General features: G+C 32.5%; 1 protein-coding gene across 1 annotated transcript in view; it reads left to right on the top strand.

Moving 5' to 3' along the window:
• Nucleotides 1-573: 573 nt before the first annotated feature.
• The window catches only part of LOC127737465 (uncharacterized), a 48044-nt gene continuing 31301 nt past the window's right edge, over nucleotides 574-17316 (top strand). The window contains exons 1-2 of the mRNA XM_052248176.1: nucleotides 574-647; nucleotides 10557-10849. Coding sequence (XP_052104136.1) covers nucleotides 10558-10849 — 292 coding nt within the window. The 5' untranslated portion in view covers nucleotides 574-647; nucleotide 10557. The remainder of the gene's footprint in view (nucleotides 648-10556; nucleotides 10850-17316) is intronic.

Below are 17316 nucleotides of genomic sequence, written 5' to 3' on the forward strand. Positions count from 1 at the left end.
CAATTTCATTGATTTATTTTCCCGTTTTTTGCAAACTACATTTTATTTCTATTTTTGTGTTGTTTTTTTTCTCTCTGAATTCAACTCTTACTTGTCTTTTTATACACAGTTCATTGAATTCCTTGTAAATCTAATTGTTAACATGATTATTTTTCAGTTCGTAGCTATATAAAAGTATATCGCTTCATTGCACTTTACTTTTCCTTTCCTTTATCGTGACAAACTGATGGAGTAGTCTGTAATTAATGAGTCAAAAGTTTCGGTTTAATCGCATGCATCTTCATATATAAAAAATAAGTTTATTTCAGTATCTTTAGCTACGTAATGTAAATATTTATGTATATATGCAAAAGTGCAAATTATAATAAGCAGCCGGCATATAAGATATAAATTGTGGTTATTATTGTGACACCTATGCTTATTTTCTTATGCATGTTTTTATTATCATTGATAAAACACCGTGTCATTAATTTGTACAAGACAATATTATAACATGACAAACGAACATAAAATCCGTTCATGTAGTATACGTCATTTGCAATTCACTCGTCAACCATGTCACCTCACGAAAATTATTGGAAGTAATACCTGTAATTAGGAAAATATTATTTTTTTTATTTTAGGCAAAAATAAATTGGATCTATAAGGTAAGGAAACTCATATTTTATTTTTACAATCAGTTATCACAATATCATATATTATTTACAATGTCATCGACATAGGTGTAATACAGGGATGTCCATTCTAACTTCTAGTTTACACCGAAGACACGCAAATGTCACAAAGTTGTATTCAAAAGGTTAAATGCATGCATTTTTCTATGAAATGACAATAAATTAAAATTGAGAATGGAAATGGGGAATATGTCAAAGAGACAACAACCTGACCATAGAGCAGACAACAGCCGAAGGCCACAATGGGTCTTCAACGCAGCGAGAAAATCCCGCACCCGGAGGATGTCCTCAGCGGGCCCCTAAATAAAATTGTGTACTAGTTCAGTGAAAATGGACGTCAAACTAAACTCCAAAACATATAAATGAACTAAAATTAAAAATCATACAAGACTAACAAAGGCCAGAGGCTCCTGACTTGGGCCAGGCGCAAAAATGCGGCGGGGTTAAACATGTTTTGTGAGATCTCAACCCTCCCCCTATACCTCTAGCCAATGTAGAATTAAAACATACTTAGTTTATACAGTCAGACGATGTAAATATCACGGTAAAGGAATCTGACAAAAAAAAAATTTCTTAATATATAGTATAAGTATACACATGAATTATTGAACTTATAAGGTACACACTGTAAAATTCATCTTAATAAACAGCCTTTATTTAGTGTTCAATGCCTTAAACAGGAAATCATAGGTGTAATGTTTATTTTGTCCTGCTTACAATTTGTATGTGCATACATATTGTCACAAAATTAACAATTGCACACGTTCTGCATTCATTATGATATAAATAGAACAGGTGTCATCAGAGATTGTGTTTAACAAAGAAGAATTTTTGCCTTGTATATTTAAGACGAACATTTGAATAGAAAAATAAGTTATTGGGTCATACACCGTAGAATTTTATCATATAGCATTGATTTAGCTTGATATAATAAAAGTAAATCATATTTGTATTCCTATCATTAAAACAAAAGATGTAATCAATTATATTACGATGTATGCCTCCCATCTAAGTACATTTGTGGTATTTTCGACAGGCACGACTTCAATTTACGTCAGTTGGTTCAATAACAAAACGTAATTGTGTGTATCATTTATATTGAAGGAAATGGATTTTATATTTAATGCGGGTGTTGTTATTACTTCGATGTAACCGCAGATTAGATAAACCCGTCTTTGTTACATTTTTGAAACTTTTGTTTAGTCATTTCGTGAAAAGGAAGGTAAAATAAAAGGTCATTCCTTATTCAAATGATGATTGCCAGAAATTGAACTTTCGATCGGTTTTGAGGTTACTTCTATCTCATCTGAGATCAAGGAAGGAGTGTGTCATTACTTATTGACATCGGTCATCCCTATATCAGTGACCTCAATATCTCGTCAGAACACACTCGGCTTAAAAACTTGACTAGAAACATTTTGAGACTTTATCTATTGTCATAATTTTATATACAATATGCCATTGACCAAATAATATTGTCGACACGAACCGTCACATCCAATTATGGTCAATTTACTGCATGATATAAAGAATAAGGAGATGACCATTTTTCGAGGAATTACGATTTTGTGTTAGGCTCCCCAGGAATAAATACTATTTTACATCATTCTCTCTAAAGCTGTACAGCTTCTTATTTTATATGTATCAAGCTATTAGCCTTGTAATGGTTCCCATTTTGAATACACGAACCGCGCTTAAATATGTACATTCACAGAGATGAAAAAAATATGCCGATTCACTTGTTTGGGTTTAAACAGGAACATGGTTTTGATTTTCAAATTGTATAACAATGGCCCTTCTTGCCATCGATAATAGGGTCCATACTGCATAATTATAATTTTTACCTGGAATCGCATGAGACATTTCAGTAAACGATCTTCACAGAAGTGAACATCAGCAGGCCAGTTTAAATCAACTCTATCTAAAACATCCTGAATAGAAAAAAATCCTGCAATCAATTCATATACAATTTTATCCAATGATGTTTCTTAGTCTTCAGTTCGATCATTTAAAAACCATTGGTAAATATCTGTATTTCTGACAGCTTGTGATAGATTTGTCAGCAATATATGTTTTATCCTGGCATTTCAGTTTTTCCACTTGTAAACCCCAATGTCGTAAAATCGTACGAATGTTTAACCCAAAACAATCAATCATACAGATAATGCAATGTGATCGACCAAACATTGCATTCTCCTTGGTTAATCTGTTTAACAAAACGTGTGATACAAAGTGATCGACCAAACATTGCATTCTCCTTGGTTAATCTGTTTAACAAATCGTGTGATACAAAGTGATCGACCAAACATTGCATTCTCCTTGGTTAATCTGTTTAACAAATCGTGTGATACAAAGTGATCGACCAAACATTGCTTTCTCCTTGGTTAATCTGTTTAACAAATCGTGTGATACAAAGTGATCGACCAAACATTGCATTCTCCTTGGTTAATCTGTTTAACAAATCGTGTGATACAAAGTGATCGACCAAACATTGCTTTCTCCTTGGTTAATCTGTTTAACAAATCGTGTGATACAAAGAGATCGACCGAACATTGCATTCTCCTTGGTTAATCTGTTTAACAAATCGTGTGATACAAAGTGATCGACCGAACATTGCATTCTCCTTGGTTAATCTGTTTAACAAATCGTGTGATACAAAGAGATCGACCGAACATTGCATTCTCCTTGGTTAATCTGTTTAACAAATCGTGTGATACAAAGTGATCGACCGAACATTGCATTCTCCTTGGTTAATCTGTTTAACAAATCGTGTGATACAAAGAGATCGACCGAACATTGCATTCTCCTTGGTTAATCTGTTTAACAAATCGTGTGATACAAAGTGATCGACCGAACATTGCATTCTCCTTGGTTAATCTGTTTAACAAATCGTGTGATACAAAGAGATCGACCGAACATTGCATTCTCCTTGGTTAATCTGTTTAACAAATCGTGTGATACAAAGTGATCGACCGAACATTGCATTCTCCTTGGTTAATCTGTTTAACAAATCGTGTGATACAAAGAGATCGACCGAACATTGCATTCTCCTTGGTTAATCTGTTTAACAAATCGTGTGATACAAAGTGATCGACCGAACATTGCATTCTCCTTGGTTAATCTGTTTAACAAATCGTGTGATACAAAGTGATCGACCAAACATTGCATTCTCCTTGGTTAATCTGTTTAACAAAACGTGTGATACAAAGTGATCGACCAAACATTGCATTCTCCTTGGTTAATCTGTTTAACAAAACGTGTGATACAAAGTGATCGACCAAACATTGCATTCTCCTTGGTTAATCTGTTTAACAAAACGTGTGATACAAAGTGATCGACCAAACATTGCATTCTCCTTGGTTAATCTGTTTAACAAAACGTGTGATACAAAGTGATCGACCAAACATTGCATTCTCCTTGGTTAATCTGTTTAACAAATCGTGTGATACAAAGTGATCGACCAAACATTGCATTCTCCTTGGTTAATCTGTTTAACAAATCGTGTGATACAAAGTGATCGACCAAACATTGCATTCTCCTTGGTTAATCTGTTTAACAAATCGTGTGATACAAAGTGATCGACCAAACATTGCATTCTCCTTGGTTAATCTGTTTAACAAAACGTGTGATACAAAGTGATCGACCAAACATTGCATTCTCCTTGGTTAATCTGTTTAACAAAACGTGTGATACAAAGTGATCGACCAAACATTGCATTCTCCTTGGTTAATCTGTTTAACAAAACGTGTGATACAAAGTGATCGACCAAACATTGCATTCTCCTTGGTTAATCTGTTTAACAAATCGTGTGATACAAAGTGATCGACCAAACATTGCATTCTCCTTGGTTAATCTGTTTAACAAAACGTGTGATACAAAGTGATCGACCAAACATTGCATTCTCCTTGGTTAATCTGTTTAACAAAACGTGTGATACAAAGTGATCGACCAAACATTGCATTCTCCTTGGTTAATCTGTTTAACAAAACGTGTGATACAAAGTGATCGACCAAACATTGCATTCTCCTTGGTTAATCTGTTTAACAAAACGTGTGATACAAAGTGATCGACCAAACATTGCATTCTCCTTGGTTAATCTGTTTAACAAAACGTGTGATACAAAGTGATCGACCAAACATTGCATTCTCCTTGGTTAATCTGTTTAACAAATCGTGTGATACAAAGTGATCGACCAAACATTGCATTCTCCTTGGTTAATCTGTTTAACAAATCGTGTGATACAAAGTGATCGACCAAACATTGCATTCTCCTTGGTTAATGTGTTTAACAAATCGTGTGATACAAAGTGATCGACCAAACATTGCATTCTCCTTGGTTAATCTGTTTAACAAATCGTGTGATACAAAGTGATCGACCAAACATTGCTTTCTCCTTGGTTAATCTGTTTAACAAAACGTGTGATAAAACTTGTGTGTCATCCTTTGTATTTTCTGTGAACTTGTCCTATACGTGAAGTGATCTGATTTTGTATGTTCTCTGTAGTTATTTTAACTTTACAGATTATTAATCTATTTATGTCTCTGGTGAAGATTCAGGGATGCAGACATCAACCATGTACAGGAACAGATTCTCCCTAAACTTAGCATAAAATTGAATTTAGCCCTAACTGAACCCATTTGGGGTGACAACCGAAAACGACGATTTCCTGTGCCTTTCGCCTCAAATGCTTGATCAATATCTGGTGTATAACTTTTTGACTGATTGATGGACAGACTGTCAGACCTATTCCAATCAATAGTATAAAAAAAGATAAAAAAAAAAATAGTTTACATCAAATTAAATAGATATAGGTTTAATGTTCCATCCCCCCGGCCACATAATCATTTGGGATCATTCATTTAGGATGTGTAAATACGCAGCCTCTGTTGTAATTACTTTACCTTTGTCAAATTTGAAATTTTAGTATTATACCAGTTCAAATTGGTCAGTGATATTCATTTGGAATGAACTTCTAAGCACAGACTTTAGTCACCAGTGAAATTTTATAAATGCACCAGATCATATCTCACATTAATATTCTTTTTAGAAGCATATCTATGCAGTCTCTGTTGTAAATACTTTACCTACGTCATTTTTGAAATTTTAGAAATATACAAGTGTTGTTCCATTTTTTAATTGTATAACTGTAAAAATTGTTATGGTTAGATCAGAATAGATTGATATGATTCATTGTACATCATAATAATCATAATGATGAAGGATATCTGTTATCCGAAATATTTATAGATACTTATATTTAATGTTTCCTTTTTTTAATATTGGTGTTGTTTTGTATAATGTTACACAGACAAAATTTGCTCATGTTAATTTCACATGAATCTCACATGAAAATCATGTGAAAAATTTCACGTGATATTCACCTCAAACGAGCTTATACATGAAACTCACGTGAAAATTTTCATGTGAATTTCACGTGAATTGAGAATTACATGAATCTCACGTGAAATTTTTCACATGAGTTTCACGTGAATTGAGAATTACATGAATCTCACGTGAAATTTTTCACATGAGTTTCACGTGAACTTTACAAACAAAAAAACTGGTATTTTTCATGATTTTAATTAAATTTGAAAATTTACATTTTATTTCAATTACTTTATTTCACATGAATTTCACTTGAAAAAAATTCATGTGATTTTCACGTAAAAAAATTCATGTGATTTTCACGTGAAATCCACGTGAGTTTCACATGAGATTCACGTGAAACTCACATGAACTGATTTCACGTGAGTTTCTCGTTTTAAGCTCGTTTGAGGTGAAATCCACCAGTCGGAAATCAAGCCCTTAGAAACGACCGTTATTGCTACTTTCTTAAGACAACAATGGGACTGATATTAAAGCCCGCCATTCTGAAATTGAGTTAATTTAGCGGAAAAAATAAATTGGCGGCAATTTGGAAAAATTTCTATTTTCCGTTTCTTACTTGCCATTGGAGTCAGAAATAGATGTCCTTCTACCTTTTAAGCATTTGTCCTATTATTAAAGAAAATAATACCCAAATTGGCCGTCCTTTAACAAATACGTTAAAGAATTATGCGAAATTGTCTGTTATTTTTTCTTTTTTTTTCACAGAAAAACAAAGATTATATATAATCTATAAAAAAAATAATGCGTATCTCAAAGTTAAAAAAAATATTTCAAGTCTAACGTTCTGTCACCCCTTACTAGGAAATCCCGTTTGAACTAAATTCCGAAAGAAAGACATTTTTTACATTGTAATTTTTGGTCTTTAATACACATCAATGTCAACATGCATCTGAACAGAATGTACACACATTTAGTGTGTTTGTTTGAAAAAGCAATGGCGAGTTCAGCTGCGAATTTGACTGGATTAATTTTTCTCTTTAAGGATGTTCGCTACTCTGTTTCAAAATAACAAGGTTTTTAAAAGACTATTATAAATTGATAGTATATAAATAAAGGAACTGAAAAAGCAGAAAAAAATGTAGGGTCCGTGTGCTTGTTTTAGAGATATAAGCCATTGAAAATTTGGCGGGAAATAATTCTCTCTAGACTTTTCTTACATTTAACATTGGCACCCTTTTTCTTTCAAAAATTATGAAAAAATAACAAGGATTTTATAGGATTTTCAAATATGGCTTTTTAAACTATAAGTAATAAAATTATAAAAAGAAAAGTAGGGGTTAGCGGGGGAAATATTTTAATGACACTACATGGATAAAACCTAGGAATCCTGCACAAGTAAATGCAAATATAACATGTACAATGGAAACATAAAAGTCTTGTCCTTTGAACTTAAAACAATCTCTTTCAGACTTGCATTTTAATCACTCTTATTCAAAGCATTTTTATAATTACATCATACATGAAGTGAGACTTACTTGTGATCTAAAACATAGCACTCAGAAACTGCTCTGAAATACTTTTAATATGCATAGTTTTTATTTTTTTTTAAATAGAAGAAGAAAAAATTGAGATTGAATCTTTTTCGTTGTTATTTATTCGCAAGTTCATGATTATAAACCTTTTAAATAATTATCCATTGGTTTAGGCTTTTTTTATAATTTGAGTCCATTCAGTAGAACCTGCATGAGACAAAATTTATTGTTATATTTAGTTAATTATACACAGATCGATTGCAAACCAATTTCCTTTTATTTCAAGTTACCCTTGTATACTGTTATGTTTAATAAAGCATCACTTTTTTTGCCTATAAATTCCACTCATAATGTACCAAAATTTCAAATTTTTATGTAATTTATCAAGGTGACAAATATGATGAAACAGTAAATAATAAAAATATCGAACACTAGAATATCAAAATATTATTGACAACAATTGTACATTTAAAAACTGACTGATTTAATTTGTAATGCTTATCATAACATTTATTCTAAATTCTGAACTATGATATCTTTTAGACTTCTCAACAAAGGCATTTCCCGTCAGATCACCAAACTTGATATTTTTGTGAGAGATCATATCATACAATTAAAATAACCAAGTTGAACTGTGAGCTCTTGCTTACTTTTGACACCGCTTAACGTATTCGGTAAACATAGTTTATGAGAAATGGATGTTAAAAAAGATGCATCATACAGAACAACATGCTCATATTAAGCCTTACGACATTTTTTTTGGGTGCTAACAGTATACAGTATAACAGTATATCTTCCATTCTTTGGAGCAGGGGTATACATATAAAAAAACTAACCACAATGACAGCATATAAAAAACGGAAAGTACATTTTTCCGCAGTTCCCAGATAGCTGACAAGATGTCTTGTTTATTCTTCTATTGTTGGATTGCTGCGTCATTGACTTATGTTATTCGCAATTCGTCTTATTGATGTTAATTGTTGAGTGTGCGTGCTTATCTTTGGATTTTTTGTTGCAATGGTCGCTTATTGACTATTTCATTTGAAGTTTAATCCACTGCATAATTTTACACAGCTACAATGTAGCTTGCTGCACATCATGCTTTTTCATTTTGTTAACCTTTTTTTTTCTTTTGATTTCTTTTAGCGTTTTATTTTTCTTCATAATGACGCAAGTTTAAAATATACATTCGTTTTGCAGACATTAACTTTTTTTCAATTTTGATAATTTTATACACATACACCTACATTTTCCTTAAATCAATATTTTCTGCTCATCAGCTTTCAGTATACAACAAATGACATGCGTTTCCTTTGGTGTCGTGTGTTATGGCAGACTCAGACACTTAAACATATCCTCGTCCACTTCCACAAGCACTAAGTCTTGTCTTTGAAAAAATTACCTATATTCTTCAATATAACATTAAAGTATAGAGGTAATGTTTTTCAGAGACAAGTGCCTGTGTCCACTTCGTCTCTTTTTGGTATTCTACCACAATACTCAATACTTAAACTATCATCAAACAAAATCGTTTTTGTTTAATGATAATTTAAGAAGATATTTTCAAAAATATTAATTAGTTAGAAAATGATTAACTTTTGAAATCGAGTTCATGCATTCACGTGAACATGGCTTTACAATACTTCATGTTAACTCTTTATAATGTGTATTGATTTCTGATGAAAACTTTTCTTACTCATAAATGTCGATATGCAAACTGTTCATTTCGTACAATAGACATATATGTGGTATTTATATCAGAAAATGTTTTGTAAGAAACGAATGACACCCAAATTGTTATGACACCGCCTACAATCCTTCTATATTTGTTTGAGTTATATAATTAATGCATGTATATATGAATTTTTCTCATAGCACTAACAAAGCAACCATTCGAGTTTTCCGAAACTTATTTATTATAAATACATTTCCGAAGAATTAAATAAGAAAGCCTTTTTTCTTACGAATATCTGTTTATAAAGTACTTCAAACAATTATTATTTCATATGGTAACTCCGCTGTTTACTATGATATAAATCACTCTACAGACTCACCGACACCATTTTGTTTTACTAAATTGGGTTGATACAAGTAATGGTGATTTTTTTTATCTTTAAAAAAAGATCGACATAGGTAATTTCTTGTAACATGTTCAAATACGAAAATCAAAATCGGATTTCAAAATTTGGAACACTTGCATGTGATCTCGAATTTAAGTTGAGTTGAGACTGAAAAATGTTTCACGCTTTGAAGAACGGAAATAGGTGACGAATTCTACTATATCAATACATGCCAATACCAAGATTTCAAAGTCTTGACAATGAAATGTACGTTATTCCCATCAATTCTTTCTTACCATGTAGGATGATTGTCTCATTGGCAAGCATGCCACATCTCCTTGTTGAATATCAAAATGAATATGATGTCCTATATACCAGTTATTGTACAATACATATATTCACAATTTTCAAATATCTGCTATTACCGGTGAAAAATAAATTGCATAGTTTACACTATCAACATGAAAGACATCTATGTAAATGATGTCCACTTAATCCACACGAAGTGTTCATGATATAATTAAAAAAAAAATCTGATTCTGATAAATGAATTCTGCAGCGACATACACTTTGCACACAATCAGGAAGCATTTTGATAATTAATTTGTCAATTATATATTTATTATGAAACAAACATGCGAAAGATACACAAGAGACTGAATCTCATAATGTATCAAAAATACACCATTATGAAGAATGAATAAAATAGGCGCTGAAATTTACCATAAGAGAAACAAAAATTTAAGATGTTATAGCAAAATACTTTCACAATACAATCAAGAACAAAAACAACAAATACAATAACGGAACGTCTAAATTGCTACTTTTAACAAGAACATGTTTTAATTCAGAACTGGAAAGACTTCGTGTTATCCCTCTATTAACAGAATACATTTGAAGTATACATTTTACTAATTAACATACATCAATATAAATAACTGATCAAGTGTCTTTTTTTGTAGAATGTGTTCTTGGAATTTCTATGTTAACGTATTGACTGTCCTTTTTGTTATCAATGGACTTACGAACGCTAGATTAAAACGAGGAAGGTATCCTCAATTTAACGATTTTTGTTCAGCTAAAGACGTATATGTTGGAGCACCATGGGATTGTTCAGGATATATTCACTGCCAAAGTGGAAATGGAATTAAAATGACATTTTGGATAGAATGTCCAGCTGGCTTATACTTTAATTTGAAACATAAAACTTGTATGTGGCCTCAAGATGTCAGTAATCCTTGTCCACCTGTGAAAGGTATGTATTAATGTACCGTACTGATATAATACATACACGTTACCAGAAATGTTTTACAGATATGGTATAAATTTGTTTGCTGTTATGGACCAAAAGTCATGATTTAAAGTTATTTGCAATGCAAATGCAGTGCAATAAAGAAATCATGGCTTTGGTAAACATCTAACTACAAAATTATACAGTTTAAGTGTTTTTGTTAAGTATATAGTCAATTAAAAATATAAATTTTTGTAACATTATGTTAATGGTGTTCTGTAACAAACGAAATCGTGGTTTTACAACAGAAAGTTATTAATTGTGGACATTAAATAGTCTAAGCGTGCTCATAAAATGTAAATACCTTATTGTCTTAAAAAATTGTAAAATAAAATAAATGAGCCTCTGTCTGTAAAGAACAAGTATCCATAGAAAACTAGAAATTAAAAAAAACATATGACTTTGCTATGCTATAAGCTATCTGTTATTACTAAACGCTAGTAGTATAAAGTTAAATGCTGTAATCCTTTCCAGATTTCATACGTGCTATCAGAGTCCTTTTTCAGTGTATGTGCATTTAAAATTTGTTTGACAGTTGATGCAAAGTAAAATGTCTTGTCGGTACAACTGGTCTCACTCTGGTTTGTAGGAGATTCTGATTGTTCTCACTCCCAAGTTTGACATTTCAGAGACGAATGTAATTGTGCATTAAAATTGGTATGTTTTTTGTTTTGTTTTGTTTAAAATGTTATGTAAGTTTTGGTTCTATGTTATAGCATATAGTTACGATGCTGTGCATTGTTGTTTCCAATTTCGTTTGTTTTAGTACATATAATATATTTATGTACATTGTGGTATGTTGTTGTTTGGAAAGTATTTGCATAAGGCTAAATTTTATTCATCTATGTTGTAAGAGCGCAATTATTCGTTTACATTTTACAGGCAACTTTTTTTAGATGTATACTTCGAATCAAATTTTGTGCGGCTCCTAATTGAATGATTCAGCATTTGAATTACTTTTAATCGAAAATTTATCCACCTTGGTTTAAAAAATCAAGAAACTAAATTCATATTTCACAAAGTGTAGAAAATATATTCAATTTAAGTACGTGGGAGCCATTAAAAATTTGCCTTTTTCATTAAGCGAAAAAATATACGTCTTTTTTCGACTGCATTTTAAGTCAACTTTTGCCGCATGACCATATATATTTTTTGGCTGTTAAACAACGCTGACATTTCTATAGTAGTACCAGGAACTGCTACGATTTTTTTTTCTAGAGTTTGTATTCTTCAAGAAATAAAATATGCAACACCACTGGTACCCTATACAAACATGCATTACGAGTAATTTCGCTCTTGTAACCTTAGGCGACAAGTGAAATCATGCCTATAGTATAGTAGATTAGTGATCAGTATATAATGTTAATACAGCCATATCATGACAATATATCATTCATTTGAACAACTTTCTGTAGATATCAATACGAGGTCACGACCTGAAATATTATAGTTTTGTTCTCCTTAATAAGGTCAACTATTCTGTCAATGCATTTATATCTTGCAATCTATATGTGTAGTAATTATATCAAAAAGTGGCATGTACATGTAACTGTCGATCAATCAACAAAATCTATATCTACACTGACGGTCATACTGTTTTATTAGCTTTTAATTCATAACGAAAGAAACATAGTGTTATAATCATGGCATTTCATTTCATTTAATTGTAATCGCATTAACCAGATAATATTAAACAGTTAATCATCCGATTATGATTTATGTCAATACTTCAGTTTCCCATGTAGGAATCAGATAAAAACACATTACAAATGAAACAGGATAGGAAAATAAATAACAAAAAATATATTTGAAACAACGCACCACGACGTTCTTAAATGATAATTTAATTGGGCTACGCGACTTTTTAATTTGAGCTCATGAAAAATTGAATGAAACGATTTAGCGTGTAAAAAATTTCTACATTCCTAAATTACTACAAGAACTTTATCAATTCATAATTCGAATTTTAGAATAAACATAATCTAATCCTCGAATTCGCGTGATAATATATATATATATACGGACACTGTATAGTTTAAAAAAATAGAAATACCATATAATTTCATATTTTTCGTATATCGCTTTTATCAATAGTGTTGCGTGAATCTTTGGGCTTGTATATACACGCTCTTTATACTAGTAGATATTCGAGGATTGGATTATAAAATTAAAATTGAGAATGGAAATGGGGAATGTGTCAAAGAGACAACAACCCGACCATAGAGCAGACAACAGCCGAAGGCCACCAATGGGTCTTCAATGCAGCGAGAAACTCCCGCACCCGGAGGCGTCCTTCAGCTGGCCCCTAAACAAATGTGTATACTAGTTCAGTGATAATGGACGTCACACTAAACTCCAAATTATATACAAGAAACTAAAATTAAAAATGATACAAGACTAACAAAGGCCAGAGACTACTGACTTGGGACAGGCGCAAAAATGCGGCGGGGTTAAACATGTTTTTTGAGATCTCAACCCTCCCCCTATACCTCTAGCCAATGTAGAAAAAAACAAACGTACAACAGTACGCACAGTAAAACTCAGTTTAAGAGAAGTCTATGTTTATTTTAAAATTCGGATTATGAATTGATAAAGTTCTTTATACTTTAGACTTGTATACATTAATCATGTTTGTAAGTGATGGTCATTCCCAGGCGATCCTATAGTCTGTGATTTTGTTTTTGATTAAATCGTAAATCGCTATCTAGTGAGAAATTATATTAAATATGTAAAGTCTGGTTAATTCTGGTCGGATACAAACTTGCCCTTTTCAATTACGTATATATATGTCCGTCAAGAACGTATATGCTGTTATTAAGTATAAATTTGAAACATATAGCGCCACTTACAAACAAGGTTTTGTTTAAAGTTAATATGTTATAAGATAAAACGTATTGAATTAATAATTTAGAATTCAATTACCTTATATAACTTTAATATTAAGCAAAAATATGTCAGGGATGTCAACCTACATTTCAAATATTAAAACAAATTATCAATTAAAATGATTTAACACTGTTATAGCCCGAGAAACATGACAGAGCAATGAAATGGATATAATATGAATACCATTATGAAATTGGTCTCATCTAGAAAATCAACCCATACGTGATAAAGTTAATCATATTTCTTGCGTCTTTCATTTCGGGGACTAAATCCGTTCGCCTAACTTCTGTGGCATCATCATCATAGCCGCCCGTTTACTAAAACTGTCAAGATAAAAAAAACATATTCTATAATATTATATAATATAATAATTCAATAATTAATTTAGTACTCCTTTACAATGGCATGGTAGAAGTGACGTCTACTACTAATTACTATTATTTACAACGTAATGATAAAAAGTCTTTACGGGCAATGATATATATGACACTTTGATTATATGAAACTAGAAGTCTCATAGATTGATCAGCATTAAAAGACACTCTCTAAAATGTCAAAATTTACATACATTCATGTACATGAATAAAACCTGTATTTAATGTGTAAACTATATCAAGTACACATGGGTCACTTAAGTAACATTTTGATTTAAAATACTATTGCAAAGTTGAATCATTTTATATTGTTCTAGGAAGTTCATGATATGTATTTCCATAGTCTTTGAAAAAAAGTTTGTAAATATTTGACTACAATATGATACATATGTAATTATCTAAATCGTTAACATAACCGGATTTATGTAGAGTTTTTATAAGGTTAACTGGAAAATTATGGTATATTAACTTAATTGTTGAAATTGGGGTTACACTAGTTTTTAGTATCTTCTAATACTCTTAGTTGTGTCTTTTCTTCTTCTGTTAGTTTTTCTGTTTAGTACCGATTTTGATGAGTCTATTCCTTTTCGCCAGATTTTTTCAGTTTGCTATATTGTTTTTACTTTTACACTTCAATCCCACGCTAGGGAAATTTTGAACTGAATGTTTAAATCCGCCACATTCTTCGTGTGCGTAGGAGCCTTAAACAAGTGGTTGTCATTGATTGCTGTCAATCATCGTTGTTTTAATTTAAAACAGGCCGTTGATATTCTATTTAGAAATTTTTCATGTTTTTTTTTACGGATAGTCGTCACAATGGGAATCACACTGCAGCCCTTTGATTCTTTAGGGATAGTTGTCTCAATGGGAATCACACCACAACCCTTTGATTCGTGAAGAAGTCGTCTCAATAAGAACCACACCACACCCCTTTGATTTTTGAGGGATAGTCGTCTCAATGAGAATCTCACCACAGCCCTTTGATTTTTGAGGGAAGGTCGTCTCAATGATAATCTCACCACAGCCCTTTGATTTTTGAGGGATAGTCGTCTCAATGAGAATCTCACCACAGCCCTTTGATTCTTGAGGGATAGTCGACTCAATAAGAATCTCACAACAGCTCTTTGATTTTTGAAGGAAAGTCGTCTCAATGAGAATCCCACCACAGCCCTTTGATTCTTGAGGGATAGTCGTCTCAATGAGAATCTCACCAAAACCCTTTGATTTTTTAGGGATAGTCGTCTCAATGAGAATCTCACCACAGCCCTTTGATTCTTGAGGGATAGTCGTCTCAATGAGAATCACACCACAGCCCTTTGATTTTTAGGGATAGTCGTCTCAATGAGAATCTCACCACAGCCCTATGATTTTTGAGTGATAGTTGTCTCAATGAGAATCACACCACAGCCCTATAATTTTTGAGTGATAGTCGTCTCAATGAGAATCTCACCACAGCTCTTTGATTCTTGAGGGATAGTCGTCTCAATGAGAATCTCACCACAGCTCTTTGATTTTTGAGGGATAGTCGTCTCAATGAGAATCTCACCACAGCTCTTTGATTTTTGAGATATAGTCGTCTAAATGGGAATCTGACCACAGCTTTTAAATTTTATTGTTATATTTACAGCATATGTCAAACAGGGACACCCGATAACTGCTACATGTTCAAATATTGTGTATCGATAATGTTTATCGTGTATCCATCCTTCAGTTATGAAATAATAAAAAGTCTTTTAATTGTATTTCCACATTGGTTTTTTATCATGACTATATTCAAAATAATAACAACAACAATCTGATTAAAGAAATATACAGGTACATTCGTATATTTATGTTTGTTTTCCGTCATTTATTTGTAAGTGTTTGAGTTCTCTAAATGAGTTTATGATTTAGGTATTCTTTAATATCAATATAGATTACGGAAGATGTAAGTAAATGTTTTTTTTTTCATGCTGAAACCCTTTATACAGCTTACTATAGGGAATGGTTGTTGCTTTTATTGAAACCTTACGATGACGTGCAGGTTATTACATCATTGCACTTTAATTCTTGAGGGATAGTCGTCTCAATGAGAATCACACCACAGTCCTTTGATTCTTGATGGATAGTCGTCACAATGGGAATCACACTGCAGCCCTTTGATTCTTTAGGGATAGTCGTCTCAATGGGAATCACAATACAGCCCTTTGATTCTTGAGGGATAGTCGTCTCAATGAGAACCACACCACACCCCTTTGATTTTTGAGGGATAGTCGTCTCAATGATAATCTCCCCACAGCACTTTGATTTTTGAGGGATAGTCGTCTCAATAAGAATCTCACCACAGCTCTTTGATTCTTGATGGATAGTCGACTCAATAAGAATCTCAGAACAGCTCTTTGATTTTTGAGGGAAAGTCGTCTCAATGAGAATCTCACCACAGCCCTTTGATTTCTTGAGGGATAGTCGTCTCAATGAGAATCTCACCCCAGCCCTTTGATTTTTGAGGGATAGTCGTCTCAATGAGAATCTCACAACATCCCTTTGATTCTTGAGATATTGTCGTCTCAATGAGAATCACACCACAGCCCTTTGATTTTTGAGGGATAGTCGTCTCAATGAGAATCACACCACAGCCCTATGATTTTTGAGTGATAGTTGTCTCAATGAGAATCTCACCACATCCCTTTGATTCTTGAGGGATAGTCGTCTTAATGAGAATCTCACCACAGCTCTTTGATTTTTGAGGGATAGTCGTCTCAATGAGAATTTCACCACAGCTCTTTGATTTTTGAGGGATAGTCCTCTCAATGAGAATCTCACCACAGCTCTTTGATTTTTGAGGGATAGTCCTCTCAATAGGAATCTCACCACAGCTCTTTGATTTTTGAGGGATAGTCGTCTCAATGAGAATTTCACCATAGCTCTTTGATTTTTGAGGGATAGTCGTCTCAATGAGAATCTCACCACAGCTCTTTGATTTTTGAGGGATAGTCGTCACAATGAGAATCTCACCACAGCTCTTTGATTTTTGAGGGACAGTCGTCTCAATGAGAATCTCACCACAGCTCTTTGATTTTCTAAATGAGTTTATGATTTAGGTATTCTTGAATATCAATATAGATTACGGAAGATGTAAGTAAATGTTTTTTTTCATGCTGAAACCCTTTATACAGCTTACTATATGGAATG

This window comes from Mytilus californianus, unplaced genomic scaffold, assembly GCF_021869535.1.
Source record: "Mytilus californianus isolate M0D057914Y unplaced genomic scaffold, xbMytCali1.0.p SCAF_4, whole genome shotgun sequence".
In the NCBI taxonomy this organism is placed as follows: Eukaryota; Metazoa; Mollusca; class Bivalvia; order Mytilida; family Mytilidae; genus Mytilus; species Mytilus californianus.